Raw genomic sequence first — 18,804 nt, forward strand, 5'->3', positions numbered from 1 at the left:
ACATGGTGAAAAATATGAGATGGGAGGAAAAAATATATTTCAATGCTTTTGTTTTCCCTCGAGAAACTGCGTTTGCTCACAAAACTTTGTTGTTATTTGCGAGCCATCGGAAAGTTTCTCGGGTGAACGCAAAACATTTTGCGAGTGAACGCAAAAGCATTGACATATTATTTTTCCTACCATCTCATCTTTTTTTCCATCACCATCTTTATGGGCTCCCTATTACTCATTTTGTTTTCACATGTGGGGGAAAGGTTTCACATAAGGTTTAACAAATGTGCAAAAAAAGATCATATTATTAATAATTAATAATAATATATATATATATATATATATATATATATATATATATATATATATATATATATATATATATATATATATATATAAACGCTTGTCCTTTGTTTTGTTTTTCTGTCATTTCTGTGATCAGTGTTAAAAATAAAAAAATAAATTGGAAAAGTAGCCTAATCTTAGAAAACAACATCTTAGATTTATTTTTATTTTTTTTATGATAATTTGCCTCTATAGTGTTCCAAAATAATAAAATAAAGAACAAAATTTACATTAATCATGTCAAGATGCTACTAAATACTTGCCATCCGTTTTTATAGGAGAAAACTGCACTGAATTAAAAAATGTGCAATGTGCATTAACACAAACACATTCTTCTCTAAAAGATGCTAAATGACAATCATCAGCCTGTGATGCAGAGATGACATTAAGGAACGTGTTCTCACACAAGGAGAGAATGGCCTGTAATTTACACGAGTCTCCAAATGCTTCCAATTAAAGCCTGAAGCAGCAGGATCCTCGTACATACCCAATGTGCCACTGCACTTCTGAGCCACAGGCAGCCGGCGAACCAGGTGTGTGTGTGTGTGTGTGTGTGTTTGTGTGTGTGATGTACCCCAGGACGTCCAAGTAATAGCCTCATAAATCTACTCATGCATAAACTAAAGCAGATCTCACCGCCATTGGGCCAGCCATGCCTACACCTGCCGCTCAAAACGCAGAAGCCAGTCGCCCTCAAGAGGCTCGAGCTCTGGTTCATCCAAGCCTGGTTTTAATAAGCTTTTGCTGGAACCGTAATTTCGGTCATACAATTATAGCTTTGGAGCTTAATGAACTCAGATGCTGAGGAACATCCACATGCACAAGCATGAATCTCTCACAGCTTTGCATTACTGTCCAAGAAAAGAATGTGAAGCCTGAGACTTTTGGGCTACATATTTATTTCATAATGCTGTATTAATCTGTTATATTATATATCAAGCTCTCTGACACACAATGACACAATATCTTTGTTTTAACACACACAAAAAAGCATGATTATATTGTTACGTTCTCACAATAAGCTGCGCTGGAAATGTGTGTGCGCCAAATTTCATACATAAACAAATATAGTGGAATTTTCTGCATCTATGGTTTAAAAATACAAAATATGTCCCCAACTAGGGTCATCAAATGAATCTCTGCCATTTCCACCACTGATAATAAGCAATTAGTGAAAACATGAAAAGAAAAATAACAAAACAAAATTATTCTAATTACTATAATACAAAAAAAAAAATCATTTATATTACCATATTGCAATGTCATTGACATAACTACAATCCAAACTTAACTTACAACTTACAAACTGAAACTTGTAATGTGTAAAAAGTAATGTTTAAATTTTGTATTATTAATATCATATTTGTATATATTGTTTGATTATTTAAACTTACTTAAACTTGCCAAACTTAAAACACCACATTTGCATGGATTTCATTAACATACATCCTATGCAAGTTCACTCCAGGCCCTGCTGTTCTTCTCGGGTCATGTTGCTTTCAGGAGTTATTGGATGGGGGTGATGGCGATGATGATGGCGATGATGATGACCATGTTGACGATGTCCATGTCTGTGGGGATGATGTCTGTGGTGATGGTGACCAGTATCATGGCTGCCATGAGGAAGACGGGAAGAGCGATCATGGTGGTGGCTGTGGTGATGGTCCCTTCTGTGATGATGATCATCACGCCCATGATGTGAATGCATAATCACTTTTGACTCAACAATTTTCCTTTCATCTTGATTAATGTTTACACATATGGAGTTAACGAAGACGTCTAGATCTATGAAGACAACCCCTATGCCACCAAAGCCTTCCTGGAGCACCTGGACATTAATAAATGCAATATCATTTCTTGTGCGTATCTTCTGATTATCTGTTTAGTAGTTTACATTATGTTACTGATTTAAAAATATACTTTACTTACCTCCTTAACAACACTATGCTCATCTGAAAGAATTGTTAAAGTAATAAACTGCTCTTGTCCACTTTTAATGACCTGACACACCTGAAAGGATAAGAGTTTCAGATCATTAAACAATTTTGCCTAAGCTCTCCCTGAGGAAGCTAATAATTAATGCTAAGCTAATGCAATCTATGGTTATAGCCTACCTGACCACCCATGTGTAAGCCCAAAACATGGATGTGATCCTTCTTTCCTTCCTCTGAATTCACGTCATCATGCGCGGGATGATGTCTATGATGATGCCTTCGACGTGACCTCCGGAGAAAACCAGGCATGACCAGATTGAGCTTTTGCAGGTCAACTTGCTGTTCCTGCCAGTGTTGGACTGATTTGTTCTATAAAGTAAAAGAAATATGAGTTAAACACAGAGTTAGAATGCTAATGTGCTAACCAGCAAACAGGGAACGTTCTCAGAACTTTGGCTAACGTTCTGGCAAGGTTCTCTCAAAGTTATGAACAAACGTTCTTCCAATAACATTAATAGAACATTAGTTCAAAGTTATCTGGTCTTTAATAATGCTCTCAAAAAGTTGATGCAAAAACATTATTTTTAAATCATTCATGGAACTTTTTTCTAACATTTCTAATATTATATTACTTGTTTCAGAACGTTCAGAGATAATTTAAAAGTAACATTCCCATAATGTTGAGATGGTCCTCACTGCAGAACACGAAAATCTGGGGGAGGAGTTGAATCCAGATCCAACTCCTCCCACCTTACATATACCTAAACCTACCCATCTCCACCCCCTGATCCCTAAACCCACCCATCTCCACCCCCTGATCCCTAAACCCACCCCTAAACCTACCAATCTCCACCCCCTGTTCCCTAAACCCACCCATCTCCACCCCCTGATCCCTAAACCCACCCCTAAACCTACCCATCTCCACCCCCTGATCCCTAAACCCACCCATCTCCATCCCCTGATCCCTAAACCCATCCCTAAACCTACCCATCTCCACCCCCTGATCCCTAAACCCACCCATCTCCACCCCCTGATCCCTAAACCCACCCCTAAACCTACCAATCTCCACCCCCTGATCCCTAAACCCACCCATCTCCACCCCCTGATCCCTAAACCCACCCCTAAACCTACCCATCTCCACCCCCTGATCCCTAAACCCACCCCTAAACCTACCAATCTCCACCCCCTGATCCCTAAACCCACCCATCTCCATCCCGATCCCTAAACCCACCCCTAAACCTACCCATCTCCACCCCCTGATCCCTAAACCCACCCATCTCCATCCCCTGATCCCTAAACCCATCCCTAAACCTACCCATCTCCACCCCCTGATCCCTAAACCCACCCATCTCCACCCCCTGATCCCTAAACCCACCCCTAAACCTACCAATCTCCACCCCCTGATCCCTAAACCCACCCATCTCCACCCCCTGATCCCTAAACCCACCCCTAAACCTACCCATCTCCACCCCCTGATCCCTAAACCCACCCCTAAACCTACCCATCTCCACCCCCTGATCCCTAAACCCACCCATCTCCATCCCGATCCCTAAACCCATCCCTAAACCTACCCATCTCCACCCCCTGATCCCTAAACCCACCCATCTCCACCCCCTGATCCCTAAACCCACCCATCTCCATCCCGATCCCTAAACCCACCCCTAAACTTACCAATCTCCACCCCATGGATCTTGTGTACTGCAGTGAGGTGCTACTGATAATGTTTGCAAAATTACAAAATTAAATGTTCCTTTAAAATTCGCATTAGCCTTTGTTGTTTTTAATACATTATTTAAAAACTGGACATTTTGAACGATTAGAAATAGCGTTTTCATAACTTAATGGGATATTTTTGTTAGCTGGGTAACAACTAAATATGATTTACACGAATATTACAGATCTTCATTCTTTTTGATCCTGCAACAACATTTAGGCCCTGTTTCCACCTGGTATTAAGATGCGCTTTGGTCAATCGGATCACAAGTTCACTACGCTAAATACAGGTGGAAACGTGGTCGAAAACATTTTGAGCTTGTCCACTTTCAACCACTTCCAGAGGTAGTCAAACGCATTTGACCGCATTGCTTTCATAGTGTAAACGCTCATGTGGTCGAACAACCACAAAAGACCGCCTCCTCTCCGCCTACTGACTTAATGCATGAACATTATGGGAAGCGCGCTAGCCAGACGGGATTTAAAATTTGTCGGCTGAAGACCCAAGTTTGGTTTGAAGATGAAACGTACCAAGCACAATGTTCTCTCGCCATTCCTGATTTGTAACACACACTCTCACAGCGTGTATAAACAGAGTTACAAATGCTACAAATGCTAATTTTTCCTTTTGGGAAATGGTAGAAATGGTGTTTGACCTATTGTTCGTTTACATCACGCGGGATGCAATACAGTATATTTTAAACCCAACAAATAAATGACTGTCATAGCTAATTGTAATAAATGTGAGCAATTTACAATGTATAGTCCATCATTTTCAAGATGTGCAGGCAGAATGGAGATGAAGTCCACATACCTATAAAAAAGAGAGAAACTATTAAGTACAGAAAAATAAATTAATAATAACTGAGCAGAAGTGAAATATGAATGGTGCATAAGAACGAGACTCACTGTGAAAGTGTTCGTTCATCATAACTGGCCGCACTGTAGTCAATGGGCTCTAGTACAGACACTGACAAAAGTAGAGGATCTGTTTCTTCATCAAAAGTGCCTTTTAGACTCTGCAGACAACATGGAAGTTTGTGATTAAAATAAGATTGATATATTTGTTGTTTCTAAAGTAAAACTTGTATGAAAATAGTAGTCCTTGCCTTCAGGAAATTTGAGAACAGCTCTTTGCTTCTGGTAGATGCGTCAGAAGTGAGGCCGTCCTGCCAAATCACGTCTAGACCGTCTAAACTCTTGTCCTTCAAGAATGTCAATACCGTTTGAGTGAAATTCTCAACACTGCCCTCAGTAGCAGACATCAGCTCCAACCTAAACAACAGCAAATTGAGTTGGTGTCAGGTGATGCTAATGTGAACTGTGAATACTTCATCCAATTCATTTTTTAGAAACTCAGTTATTCAGAGTTTTTCTTCATCAGTAAGTACATTTAAAGTGGTCCAAAAAAACCACTTGGCCTGTTCACACCAAGGACGACAACTATAATGATAACAATAAAGACAGTTTTAAAATCATTTAAAATAAAATAAAAAATAGACGAGTCCACCAGAACTGTAATGATAACGACAGAGAAACGATCTTGGAATCACTTTCACAATGACTTGACGGGAGCCAATCAGAATTCATCTAACTTTTAACGAGCACAAACTAATTATAAACAACAATATTGTGCGCTGGTGTGGACGCTAATATAGTTACCGTTATAGTTATCATTAATGGTGTGATTTTACTAGGTTGAAATTTTTGGTACCTTGATGATCTGACTTCCAATCCAAGCAAAATCTTCAAAGTTGGATTTCTGGGGAAAGTTATATATTTCTATGAATATACATACTTTTGTGTAAAAGACTGAAATGACATTAGCCGTGGTCAAAATGGACAACTACTGCTGAATAAAGTTTACTGAAAACAATACATGCAATATATATACAGTATATATAAATGGATGGATGGATGGATGGATGGATGGATATATGATCATGTTGCATGTGGAATTGAACAAGTGGTTATTTTATTGTCAATTTGTGAAAATGTCAGAACACCAGTCAAATAATGAGTCTAGAAAGAGATATCAATAATCAGACCTCTCCTTCATCTTTCTAAGAATAATCCGGTCATCTTCCGACAAGCTTTGGCGGTAAAGGTCTTCATCACTGGAGATCGAGGGGAGAATGATATGAGTGCATGGACCCTCACGTGTGCGGTGTGTTAAAACATCCAGATAACAGGTCAGTCTGTGATTCCTCTGCGCACCTGAGTTGGACGAGTGAAGCAGAACTTGTTCTTATTATTATCATCACTCTGAATGCCCTCAGCAGTAGCCTAAGGATATTATTTCAGTTAAAGCTTGTTTTGCCTCTCAAAAGTGTCCCTCTCGAGTACTCTAATCTAGCAGCGGTGTGCTTGTAACAAACACTACGTTCTCCTTGAGAGGTGGTTGAATGACATTTTAAACAGGTAGTGCACTTACCCACTGAAATCACCAAGCAGAGGAATGCAAAAGCTGGGGAAAAAAAACAATAGGAAAATTATTTATAGCTTTTTAAAATATTTATAATTATTAATAACTTGATAAATTAATCAATATTCAAGATTTTTTTATGAAAGATGTTAAAAAGTAGTTCGTAACAGTTGTTTTTTTAGTGCAAGTTAGAAGGCCTGTGGCTGTTCCAGTGTTCCGGAAACCTGCATTAAAAACCACTTCCTGATGTCTGTGTAAGTGTTTTTACAGAAAATATTCAACTGCACAATTTTATAGCACCGAATGGCAAAAAAAGATACAACATACTAGATACAATACCTTTAAGAGGTCTTACATACTAAGTAATTTTATGTTGTTTAATTATATTTTGTGGTATGTGACATAAGAAACTGTTATTTTTTGACAGATTCAAATTCAACATCAGCAAATAGCTACTTTAGATATTAATATACTGCACTGTTCAAAATGTTGTGGTTGGTAAGATTTTTGTAGTCTCTAAGCACGTATTAAAAAAAGTATTTTCTGTATATATTTTTACAGTAAAAGTAATATTGTTAAATATTATTCAAACTGAACGTAACTATTTTACACTAATTTATTCTTGTGATGGCAAAGATGAATTTTCAGCATCATTACTTCAGTCTTCAGTGTCACATGATCCTTCAGATATCATTCTAATATGAAGATTTGCTTAAAAAACAATGCTGGTTGTTATAATTGTTATAAATTATTGTATTAAATAAAAAATAAAAAAACAATCTTACTGACCCCAAACTTTTGAACGGTATAGTGAATTTAAAATATGTTAAAAGAAAAATGATTCATCATTTTTAAGCTGCTTAGTAAAACATGAAAAACTATCATCTGCTGAAAATACTGGTTTAATAACAACATTTAAATATTAATCGCACAATGGTTTGAAGATCAAAAATAACAGTCTCAAAATAACATTTAAAACACAAAACAACGCAGAGTATACTTGCCTCTGTTGAGCTGCATTGTGCCTGAAGCAGTCATCTGGTGTATGGTCTGATAAAGACAAACTGTACATAATAAACATACAGAAACCACTTCCTGTCAACACTTGTCCCAACAGTTTCCCTTCAGCTTTTACACTTTTCTGATGACAAGCCCACATCCTGAAGACTAGTGGTGTACAACAGGCCTGTGTTGTTTCTTTCTACACATGCTACATTTATGTTAAAACAATATGTTTATTGTATTTATTAAGTAAGCATTAATTTCTGCCAATTGATTTCTGATTAATTCTATTAGGTCTGCAATCTCTTCCCATGTATTCAGAGTTAATGTATTATGTGATTACATAAATTATCACAATTTCATAACAGTTTTACAAATGTAGGCTAGGTATATTGAAATTATGCCATGATTAGATTACACTTTATTTGGTAACACTTTATTTTACAGTGTCCTTGTTACATATGTTACAAGTACTTACCATAGTAATAACAGTAAAGTATGCATAATTACATGCAACTAACCCTAACTCAACTAACCCAACCAAATCCTACCCTGACCCTATAGTAAGTACATGTAGTTGCTTAATATTACTCAGTACTTAAATTTATAATTACACTGTAACAATGACACCTTAAAATAAAGTTTAACCATTTATTTTAAGGTGTCTGTGTTACAGTATACTGTGTAATAATGTACTTACATTAGGGTTAAGATTTGGGTTTGTTTTAGGGTTAGTTGCATGCAATTATGTATAATTTATAGTTATTATTACAGTAACTACATGTAACATGTGTAACAAGGACACTGCAAAATAAAGTGTTACCCATGATTCTTTAAAGAGTACTTACATGTAGCTTCTGAAATTTAGCTCATTTCGTGTGGTTTAAGTGAGATATCACATTCAAGAACGCCTGTTGAATCAGATGGACAGGGTTGCCAGGTCTGCGTAACAAAACTAGCCTAATGGCCGAACAAAAACAGACCACAAGTATCCCAACAACACAACTCAAATTAAGGCTCCCGTCGACGCTCCTTCACAAAACTTAACATCAGGCACAGTTTTATCTTTGGTAGAATATAAAACCTTTCAATATAAGTATTTTAGTCGAATATAATTTATGTACTAGGTCAAACCTTTAACCCGCGGGGAAAACGCGGGTTTGGCAACCCTGCTGATGGGCTTAAAGAATGCGATCCCCTTCTTCACTCCAGATTAAGCTTTGTGTTTTTAACCAGCTCGAAGAGCAGCATATCGCCACCTCTTGAAAAGGAGTGATGGTCTGTTTCAGCCTGTATACATCCTTAATTTAACAATTTGTATTTAAAGTTTACATTTGAGTCACAATGGTGAGTCAGTCCTACAGAGCTATAGGCTACATACAGCCTACATCTGTTTAGTCAATGAGTCCGCAGATATAAGCTACAATGTAAAGTAATTTACAAGCAAATGTTCGAATGCTAAACTTAAAATGGAAAACACTTTGCACAAAACACTTAATTTGTCAGGACTCATGTGGAAGCTGAGGTAAAATAATATTAACCAGGCTACTGCTCCCTGCTGGTAAAGAGTGTAATATGCTCAAACTTGCAAAAAATTACAGTAACTGTAATTCAGCCCACTTTAGATATTTGACTGACTGTAATAACTTTGCAGCCAAGTACGTCAATTTATTCTACTAACCTTAACCTAACAGTCTACTTTTACTCTAATAAGAGTTAGCTCGTGTAGTTGCAAATTAGTTGACATGTACTTTTAGTTTAGTAGAACACCTAAAGTGGACTATCGAAATGAAGTGTAACCAAAATCACTACTACAAAATGCATGGCTTCAGATCACTTTGTACATCAGGAACTCTCCAAAGTGAAAAAATGAGGCAACACATAGGATTTGTGGGAGAGAATAAAACAGTACTTTAATCCCCAATGTCCCAATGTCACGTACTGTGCAAAGTTTTAAACTGCATGTAGTTTAACTGTAATCAGGGATAAATTTGCATACATCTGGATAAAAGCAAACGTGATACAAAACTGCTTCACATACATGCTATAGAGTGAAATATGGTCTGTAAAAGGTTGTTTTGAAGGTGACCTTTTTTATTTGTTTAAACAAATAATACATTTAACATTTCTATGTGAACTAGTGCAATGTGATCGTGTTTTGTTACTTTTTGGCTCTTAAAAAAATGAATTATTTTTCAAAAGACTTAAATAAATAGTCAGTTCAAAAATTATTTACTCACCTTCATCATGTCATTCAAAACCAAGTTTTTTTCCTCTCATTGGACACAACCGAGAAGATAATCAGGGGATAACAAATTAAACGTTGGTCTGTTTCTCATACAAAGCTATATGAGGGCTGTATAAAATACTGTACTTTGGATTTGAATGACATGACGGTGAATAAATGACTGAATTTTACATCTAAATTAAAACTACTTAACATCTAAAATCAGACTCAAGCATACACACTTAATATCTGCTCAAAAGACAGACAAACAGAACACTCATCTTTCAAAGCACATGAATTTAAAAAATAAACACATACTTGTTTTTTCTGGCAGAACATTCTAAAGAAAAGTAACATTTCAGATGACATAACACAGATATTTAGTATTCAACAATATTGTGAATTCAGCTACAATTTAGTGATTATATGTAACTAAAAACAATATAGATGCAGATGCCTAAGCACCAGTTATTAGTCCCCATCACCCCCACTAGTGGCAAAGAGAGGAACTGCATAATAATAATGCATCGTGCACAACGTTCGGGAACGGAATACTAGTCATACCGCCAAATATTTACAATACTATGCATATAAAGATAGTATACGAAACAGAAGGCATGATGCAATAATCAACTTGAAATGCTACATTGTCTTACATGAGCGAGTAATAAATGCATAATTTTCATTTTTGCATGCCTTGCCTTTTAGTATTCTGATTAAATAATGAGTCAAGATGTTAAAAATGTCTGAAATTCTGTGCAGCGTGTGCAGTTGTATACTGCACTTTTTAGCAAATGTTGTAGGTTGTTCAGACAGCATAGTTTACAGTACTGTTCAAAAGTATGGGGTCGGTAAGAATTTAATAAATACTTTTCGATTTTTTATAGAACTTTAAAAAACATATATATTTTTTTCTTCAGCAAGGATGCATTAAAACGATCAAAACTGACCTTAAAGTTTTTTAAATTGATTTAAAAAAATTCTATTTAAAAAAAAAATATATGCTGTTCTTTTGAACTTTCTATTCATCAAAGAATCCTAAAAAAGGCAACAAAATCAGCATATAACAATGATTTCTGAAAATTCAGCTTTGCATCACAGGATTAAATTACATTTTAAAATATGTTTTACTCTTTAACTGCCTTGTTCAGCATAAGAGACTTCTTTCATAATTTTTTTAAGACATATTACCACCCCCAAAATTTTAAATGGTAGTGTACATACTGTAGAAATAATAGTACGGTAGTATGCTGTTCCGAACACAGTCACAAATAATTCTCAACTTCCAATCATAAATAAAACTAAGTATAAACAACATTTAAAAAGCAATGACAAATGGCAAACAATAAAGAACACTATGTCTGGAATCTATAGTAACATTAAAACCAACATTAAAGTCAATTTCACCATCGCTGACTGAAGCTCCTAGATGGCCTACAGCTCTGCAAATAAAACTGTACCTTTACAGTTACAACAACTTGTCACAACAGCAGTCCTCTCAAAGCAACTTTTTTAATATATTATATCTGCCCCAAATGGGTTCACAGTAGTACTTAAAGACTGCATATTATTTGTGTTGTTTCCTATGGCCAGTGTATTTTTTTAATTCTTTTCAATGGGAGCACTGCAAATTTAAGAAAGCCTGCAGCGTGATGAGGCGGGGGATTTTTTCTCGTCGCAGAGATTTGAAAAATATTTGGGTAAAACGCATAGACATAGGAAACGCATAGCAAAATCACCATAGATATGTATACTTATACGCCACATTCGACCCATCCAAAGACACATTGATGTCCGCCATATTGGAACAGTCAACATTTCAGATGCTGTTGTCACTCACAGTAAGCAATCAAACGCTGCGTCCGAAATCGCGTACTGTCCGAGTAGGTACTACAGTTAAATTTACTTTGTGATTATTAAAGGGTTGGTGTTTTAGCTCAAAATACCCCACAGATATTTTTATATAGCATGTTAAAACTGTCACTTTTTGAGGGTGAGCAAAAACGCACCGTTTTTGTGTCTGTTCCTTTAAATGCAAATGAGCTGCTGCTCCTGTCACAGAGGGCGGAGCTTCAACAGCTTGTGTCCTCTTACCTCACAAAGACACACACTGAAAATTTGGAGAGACAAAGATGGAAAGACTCAAGAAGAAGTGACAACATGTAGAATGCAACTTGACATTTCTAAATGGTTAGTTGAAGAATTTATGCAGCTGACGTGGAGTTAACTATCTTCTAGTCATTGATTAGCATATTCTGTCTTGATAATCTATAAATCGTGTTCCCAGGGGTGGGGTTTATGTAAATTTTAGGGTTAGTGATGTCACTAACCCGGGAGGAATGTCGTGTAGTCCTTACCAGCCGTTTGTTGTAGTCCTTAAAAACGATTTCTTTCAAGTCAAATATCTTCCTTTGCTTTGAACTTTGAGCCTTGGAACTTGTTGTTTATGCTCAAACATCAACATTACACACTAACTAGAGTTAGAAAAGTGAAATCATAATCAACCACCCCTTTAAAAAAAGGATGCTCTATATAGTATGAATATAGGTTTTATTAATGAAATTTGGATGTACTACATCCGCCATGTTGTTACTGTCACGTGACCTACCAGGGTCAGTTGGGTTGCTTCACTGCCATTCATAAATTCTCTCCTGTGGCCTCACGGGATATTAAAGCGTCCTACTATGTATACTACATACTACTCTTTTGACATAGGCCTACTGTTTTTCAGACACAGCTAATGAGTTTTTGTAAAAACTGCTTAGATTAAAATTCCAGAAGAAATGGGATAACCTTTCACAGGTGAGAATGTGTTGGTTTGTGTTTTTATATGGATTATCTCAATATTACAGGTTTTTATGGTAACTTGGCAAATATGGTAACTTTTTAATGTCATGTTAGCTGATATTTGCGTCTGTTTAGCAAAATCATCTGCTGTCCTTTGCAGATATAGATATTCATATATGCATATAACTACGATTGCTGACCCACAGTCAACTTTCTCTGGAGTGTTCACGGATCGACTTTGACCATTCCAATATGGCGGACGGCTTACATATAGCGGCCCACAGAAACAGCCGCTAATGAGGAATCTATGTATGTATATAGATGGACACATGAGTAATCTTCAAAGATGGCCACCGTGTGAAATGACTAGCCTTCAAGACACTTTGCCAATAATCTGCATCCTTGTTAAGGGGTAAATAAGGTACAAAGGTGTCTCTTTAAGGGTACTGACCCAGTGACAAGTTTTTGCACCCCTAAATGTACAACTTTTGCAATTTTTTTCTGACAGTGAAGGGGAGCCATCACTTCACATCTGACATTTATAAAGAAGTTGCCCTGAGTAAAGTAACAACTACCTGTGAACACATCCTAGTGTATCCACTGCCTTCGAAACACTTTGACCCAATGTCAATATAAAACCCCCAGTTAACTCAAAAAGACAGGAAAGAAGCAGATCACAGACATTCACCAACTTCTTACTCCAGGGCCCGGATCTGAGGGGAAGGAGGGGCTGAGATTTGAGTCTTTTCTGTGAAAGCAAGGAGGCCGTTAAGACGGTATTAAAAAAAGGAGAACCATCAATCCATCCTTCATCTCCACATTGGCAGGTGAAGCCACCGATTGCAACTACAAATCCTTTGCAGCTGAAGCAGCCAATCAAAAGTCACTGAGGATGCTGATGTCAGCAAACTCCTGGCGGTAACGGAAGGAGTACATGCCCAGCAGGAAGGCCCATTTAAGAGTCATGAAGCTCCACACGGCCGACAGATAGAAGCTCTTGGGGTCAGTTAATGCTGAAGACAAAAACATACAGAACGGATTACAGACAACACTTGCAAATTACACTATTCCATTATTACAGATTTTGTGTGGGGGAATGTTTCATTCGACAAAGCTGTCCACGTGAAGGTACTTACACTGCTTTTCTAAAACACCTAGAGTTATGAAGGTGGCAAAAGCAGCAACAGCCAGGAGGGAGAAGACAGAACTAACAAACATGAAGAACTTGAGTCCCTTCAGCCATGTGCGCCAGTAGTCCTGAATGTACATAATGTGAGTGACCAATGCCCAGAGTGCAAGAACGCCTGTGGATTTAAACACATAACATACGCACATCATGAGATTAATAAAGTATCTACCTAGCTATCTATCAAAGGTTTATCCAGTTATAAAACATTCAGCAATTATAATTGTTGGGACCCAAAAGACATACCATTTTTTTTGCTATTTCCATTTTTATACAAAATAAATGAATTATAAATAATATTCATATCAGCATAACAATTTGAGTGAAAATTTAAATAAAATTCAAAAAGTGAAAACTAAATCAAGTGCACAAACACTGCTTATTTGATTCGTTGGTGTTAAATACTCAAATACACATTATTAAATATTGTTGATTACTTTAATATTAACTTGTTCTTTTTAATATTTTCTGTTTATTCAATGACTTTTGCAGCGCACTGCATGTAACGTTAGCCTACTTTGTGTTTCTTTATTCGTCTGCGTACAAATGGTCAAATATCTGCATATTTATGGGTTATTATTTCCAAACTCAATCTAAGAATATAGCAGGCTGATTTTTTAAAAGAAATAAATGCGTTAATATAATCACCAGTTGTATCTATATTGGAAAGGCAAACCTTCCACAGCAGACTTATTTTACACAATGTGACAGGAGATCGTGTCAACCGCAAGATCACACACCAGATTTAAAAATCAGGACAGTAAAAGAAACACGATGTGAAATCTTTATATTTGACAGTGGATGTGTGAAGGCTGTGGCCTTGAGTTTATTTACAGACCTGATAATCCGCCCATCGCCGCCGTCCACGGTTGTTTATAAACCACATTCCACACGATAAACGCCGAAAACCCCACCAACATGCCGAATGTGGCATAACCTACACTAATGTAAATTCTGTTTGGACCCATTAAAGATGTATAAAGTACCGCAGGAAAGCTGTAGGAAGAGGCTGGACAGAACGATTACACCATCGATGAGGGATTATGCAACTCACAGCTGCTTATTCGTAAACACGACTTTAAGACCCGGAAGAGCTCCGCCTATCACCAAAGCAACCATCAACAACCTCGCAGTCCCGGATGTGTAGTTCAACAAAACGTTTTATTAGATTTAAATATGCATTTAAACCAACAAAATATTTGCTATATCATATCACGGAGTCATAACTTTATGTAATACATTTAGAATTGTATATAAATAGTTCTCCTTACTCATAATTACTGTCATTTCATTAGTCAACATTGGCAACTCACAATGTGCTCCAATTACGCATTAAGTGTATGTTTGTTCATTACTGAGAATATAGTATTTACTCGTGAAAAAAATACATTTACAGGCTATGCATGCTCATTAAGTATTGTTTATTTTAGATAATTACTGTATAACCAAATAAATAGCCAAATAAATAGTATTGCAAAATAATAAAATATTTATGAAATGTGGTATGCACCTATTTTTGCATAAGACAGCCAGCCTATAACTTTATTTTCTTTCTAGGCCTAATGCAGAATTAACAAACAAAAGGTGATAATCTAAAACTGAGGAAATGTGTGTAGAAAAATGTATTAATTTACCAATAAATGCTGCGTTAGAGCCAATAGTGTTTCTCAACCGGTGGGCAGGGAACCACTAGGGGGCCGAAGGATGACTTAAATTATTCAAATGATTAATTCAATTAATTTAATGAATAAATTAATCAAAAAACAGTAGCATAAAATGGAGACATAATATTTCTTTATTTCATTTCCCCTCAATAACTATTGTTTCCCAGTTTCTTATTAGAAAAAAAAAATATTTGAAAATTGTGTTGAACAATGGGTCTTTAAAGATTGAAAATCACTGCATTAGACAATGTCACACAATTCTCTTGTTGTTTGTGCACGGAAGATGGTGGTTTTAATCAGTTTGATCTTTGCCGTGGTTTTCATCTGAAACTCATTCTCAGAGCTCGACAGTAATCGTGCCACAAACTCAATTGCAAAAGTAGGTTATAAAACCAGCTGGAAGTGATCATCATTATTCCATTGTAGAACAGAAGAAATGCTATACCCAGAATTTATCACTGCTGACATCATTGACGAATTTTCCCTCCGACCTTCTCTCTATTGCCCGTCAATCATATGCGTACACAAAATGACATGCCTTTAGGTACTATATTTAAAATACACAGTCAATTAAAAATGATTAATTAAACAAAAAGTGATCATATAAAAACTGAGATTATTAATTCATTAGCAGCACAGACAATATGACATATAACACAGTAGCATGAGTCCTATTCCCCATGTACATACTTACAATTATGATAACTGGGTAATAACTAGGTACTAACCCTGAACTTACCCCTAAACCCAAACTTGTTACGGTTCCTTATTTTACCAAATACGTTCAAATAAAGTGCAACCCAACAGTATAAACAGAACAGAAACAGAACAGAGTCAGATCCATTCAGATTCTCAAAATCTCAAGTGTTAACATGAGCACAACATTTTATTGAAGATGCTGATGTACTGTAAACAGAATGAAAGTCCAGAAGTGAACTAAATCAAGGGGTCACAGATGTACTTTGACCTCATTTCCTCCAGTCACCATTCATAATTGAAATATTATGGCCTTTACTTCTAATTCGAGGAAATGGAAGACAACAAGTGTCACCGAGCTTCTAGACACACCTTCTTAAGTCAACCTTTGTGAAATAAACACCAGGCCAAATTTTATGTCACCAATGAGAGTGCAGCAGGAAGCCGGTAACCCGCGTGGCTTCAGCGAATCAAAACTCGTGGTTTCCTCTGTCTGCTTCACAGAGACACACAAAGATATCAAGATCAAGAGAAAGAAAAAGTCACAGAGACAGATACAGCGCAAGACAAATTAGTATTTGGCGCTCGCCTGAAAGACAAGAAAGACAAGATTGTCCAGACTGGCGTTAAAGAAAACTATTTGGAGAAATGAACACACTGCCAACATCAGATATACCAGGTAAGTGTGTTTGTGAAATATATCACTGAAAGATGCAACCACATTTACTTTGTGTAACCTTGCACTCTTAGATAAAGGTTCTTTATTGGCATTGATGGTTTCATGAAGAAGCTTTAACATCCCTTTTCATTCCACAAAAGGTTCTTTATAGTGGAAAAGGGCTCTTTAGATTATTAAAATGTTCTTCACACTAAGACAGAAATTGTCAAACTTACTGAAATGTTCTTTAGGACACCTAAAATGGTTGTTAATTGCTTTGAAAGACCCCTTTTAAGATATTAGATAGGAGATATTAATACCTTATTGATCCTGAAAAATGACTTTAGTTAGATAATAATTAGATCATCATATTTTTTGATTAGTGTTATAAGGTTTCATTAGTTAACTACATTAGTTAACATGAACTAATAATGAACTGTACTTAATCTTTAATGTTAATTTCAACATTTATTAATACATTTTTAAAATCAAAAGTTTTTTTTAACATTAGCTAATGCACCGTAAAGTAACATGAGCAAACAATTAACAAATGTATTTTTATTAATGTTAACAAAGATGAATAAATACTGAAACAAATGTATTGCTCAGTTTGGTAACACTTTATTTTAAGGGGACAGTTACACGTTACTTATGTACTTACTATAGTAATAACAGTAAATTAGGCATGATTACAGGTAACTAACCCTAAAAAAACCCTAACCGTAACTCTATAGTGAGTACAGTTAATTAATATTAACTAAAAGAGTCCCTAAAATAGAGAGTAACCGCTAGTTAATGTTAGTTAATGCGTTAACAAATGAAACCTTAAAGTGTTACCAGTGTTTTTGACTAATTTCAAACACATTTAGAATAAAGTTCATTTAAAGGTGTACGCATGACACACGGGTACCTGACTACAAAATATTTTACAGTGTTGATAGAAGAAAATAGGCAGTTTTATACATTTATCCTGAAACATGAAACAGACCGCAGTCCAAAAGTAGCTGTTTACAACATGTGGCTAAAATTGTGTCTCACATTGGTTAAAATGTTGCCCGTGTATGTGTATTTAAAAATCTTCAGTCAGTCAGACAACTGTTGGAAATTCTGTGGGTCAGTGATTCATTGTGATGCTGGGAAAGTTGAGCGGCTTGTAGGTGACAGGTGGGCACGAGAGAGCGAGAGAGAGAGAGAGAGAGAGAGAGCGAGAGAGAGAAAGAGAGAGAGAGAGAGAGCGAGAGAGAGAGAGAGAGAGAGAGAGAGAGAGAGAGAGAGAGAGAGAGAGAGAGAGAGAGAGAGAGAGAGAGAGAGAGAGAGAGAGAGAGAGAGAGAGAGAGAGAGAGAGAGAGAGAGAGCGAGCTGTGAACTTGCAGAAGCCCCCAAATAGCTCACAGGAAGCAACACGATGTGGCCGGGGGAGAAGGTGTGCTTTTAAAACATCTCTGTCTTTTCTCCATCTCCCTCCCAATGCTTTCATCGCTTCATATATCACTGGAGTTCCAATATAAACAATATTTCCTTCCTCCATGGGCGCTGAGCTGGTATGGGAAGGAAAGGCTGATTTGGAATGACAGGATTTATGAGCATGTAAAATCACACAGTGTTCTGGAACTACAGATGGATGGGCAAGAAACCGAAACAATCTTCATGCACATGATGTGTGAAGCTCCAGATTCCAGTGTGCAGGACATTATTGTGTGTGATTTTTGTTTCATTTTTTAAAATTGTGTCTACAGGGAGCTGATGACTGATTACAAAAGGCTGTGATTTGTTGCAGGAAGACCTACACCCTTTCCCATAGGAACTGTGTGCTTTCTTACTCTCTGTGATGGGAAAGGTTCTATATTTGTAGGCTAGTACTGGTCTGCCAGTTAAAACTAGCTGTGTGTGTGCATTCTGGGTGGGGTGTTTCATGGAAATATAGAATACTAAGATTCTTAAGTCATTCTGTAAAACATCTTCACAAAATTGGCTCCTATTTATCAAGTGTGTAAAATGTACTAGCTATAAACACACACTAGAGGGCACACTAAGTTCTTGTTCAAGCAAGCAGGCATCACTATTGCTCATTCTTTTGGTTATTGATTTGAACGAACCCCTAACCCCCCTAATTTTTAAAACCTTTTATGCTGCCAACAATAATAAAACCTCAAATTGATTATCTGGATTAATGTTA

General features: G+C 36.6%; 3 protein-coding genes across 6 annotated transcripts in view; 1 reads left to right on the forward strand and 2 right to left on the reverse strand.

Moving 5' to 3' along the window:
• Positions 1 to 1,215: 1,215 nt before the first annotated feature.
• LOC308703417 (chitinase-like protein 3) lies at positions 1,216 to 8,615 on the reverse strand. 2 transcript variants are annotated; one of them, XM_081386868.1, is made up of 11 exons: positions 8,259 to 8,615; positions 7,413 to 7,458; positions 6,418 to 6,450; positions 6,032 to 6,200; positions 5,698 to 5,745; positions 5,093 to 5,258; positions 4,893 to 5,002; positions 4,740 to 4,797; positions 2,451 to 2,639; positions 2,266 to 2,346; positions 1,216 to 2,164 (listed from the first exon to the last, which is right to left on the reverse strand). In XM_081386868.1, exons 2-11 carry the CDS (start codon positions 7,444 to 7,446, stop codon positions 1,796 to 1,798), a joined length of 1,257 nt encoding a protein of 418 aa, XP_081242994.1. In that variant the 5' UTR covers positions 7,447 to 7,458; positions 8,259 to 8,615; the 3' UTR covers positions 1,216 to 1,795. The 2 variants fall into 2 exon arrangements, with proteins under 2 accessions (XP_081242994.1, XP_081242993.1); XM_081386867.1 differs by having other exon boundaries at positions 7,413 to 7,472; positions 8,259 to 8,600.
• A 1,939-nt stretch (positions 8,616 to 10,554) lies between these two features.
• slc48a1a (solute carrier family 48 member 1a) lies at positions 10,555 to 14,697 on the reverse strand. Its single transcript, XM_081386869.1, has 3 exons — positions 14,449 to 14,697; positions 13,561 to 13,728; positions 10,555 to 13,437 (listed from the first exon to the last, which is right to left on the reverse strand). The coding sequence occupies exons 1-3, from the start codon at positions 14,576 to 14,578 to the stop codon at positions 13,301 to 13,303; spliced, it is 435 nt and encodes a 144-aa protein (XP_081242995.1). The 5' UTR covers positions 14,579 to 14,697; the 3' UTR covers positions 10,555 to 13,300.
• Positions 14,698 to 16,470: 1,773 nt separating this feature from the next.
• Positions 16,471 to 18,804, forward strand: part of rapgef3 (Rap guanine nucleotide exchange factor (GEF) 3) — a 41,699-nt gene continuing 39,365 nt past the window's right edge. For all 3 annotated transcript variants that reach the window (XR_014031717.1, XM_081386871.1, XM_081386873.1), the window contains exon 1: positions 16,471 to 16,649. Coding sequence is in view for 2 of the 3 variants with exons in the window: in XM_081386871.1 (XP_081242997.1) it covers positions 16,619 to 16,649 (31 nt within the window). In the remaining variant the exon portion in view is untranslated. The remainder of the gene's footprint in view (positions 16,650 to 18,804) is intronic.

This window comes from Scardinius erythrophthalmus (genome assembly GCF_964197995.2).
Source record: "Scardinius erythrophthalmus genome assembly, chromosome: 15".
In the NCBI taxonomy this organism is placed as follows: domain Eukaryota; kingdom Metazoa; phylum Chordata; class Actinopteri; order Cypriniformes; family Leuciscidae; genus Scardinius; species Scardinius erythrophthalmus.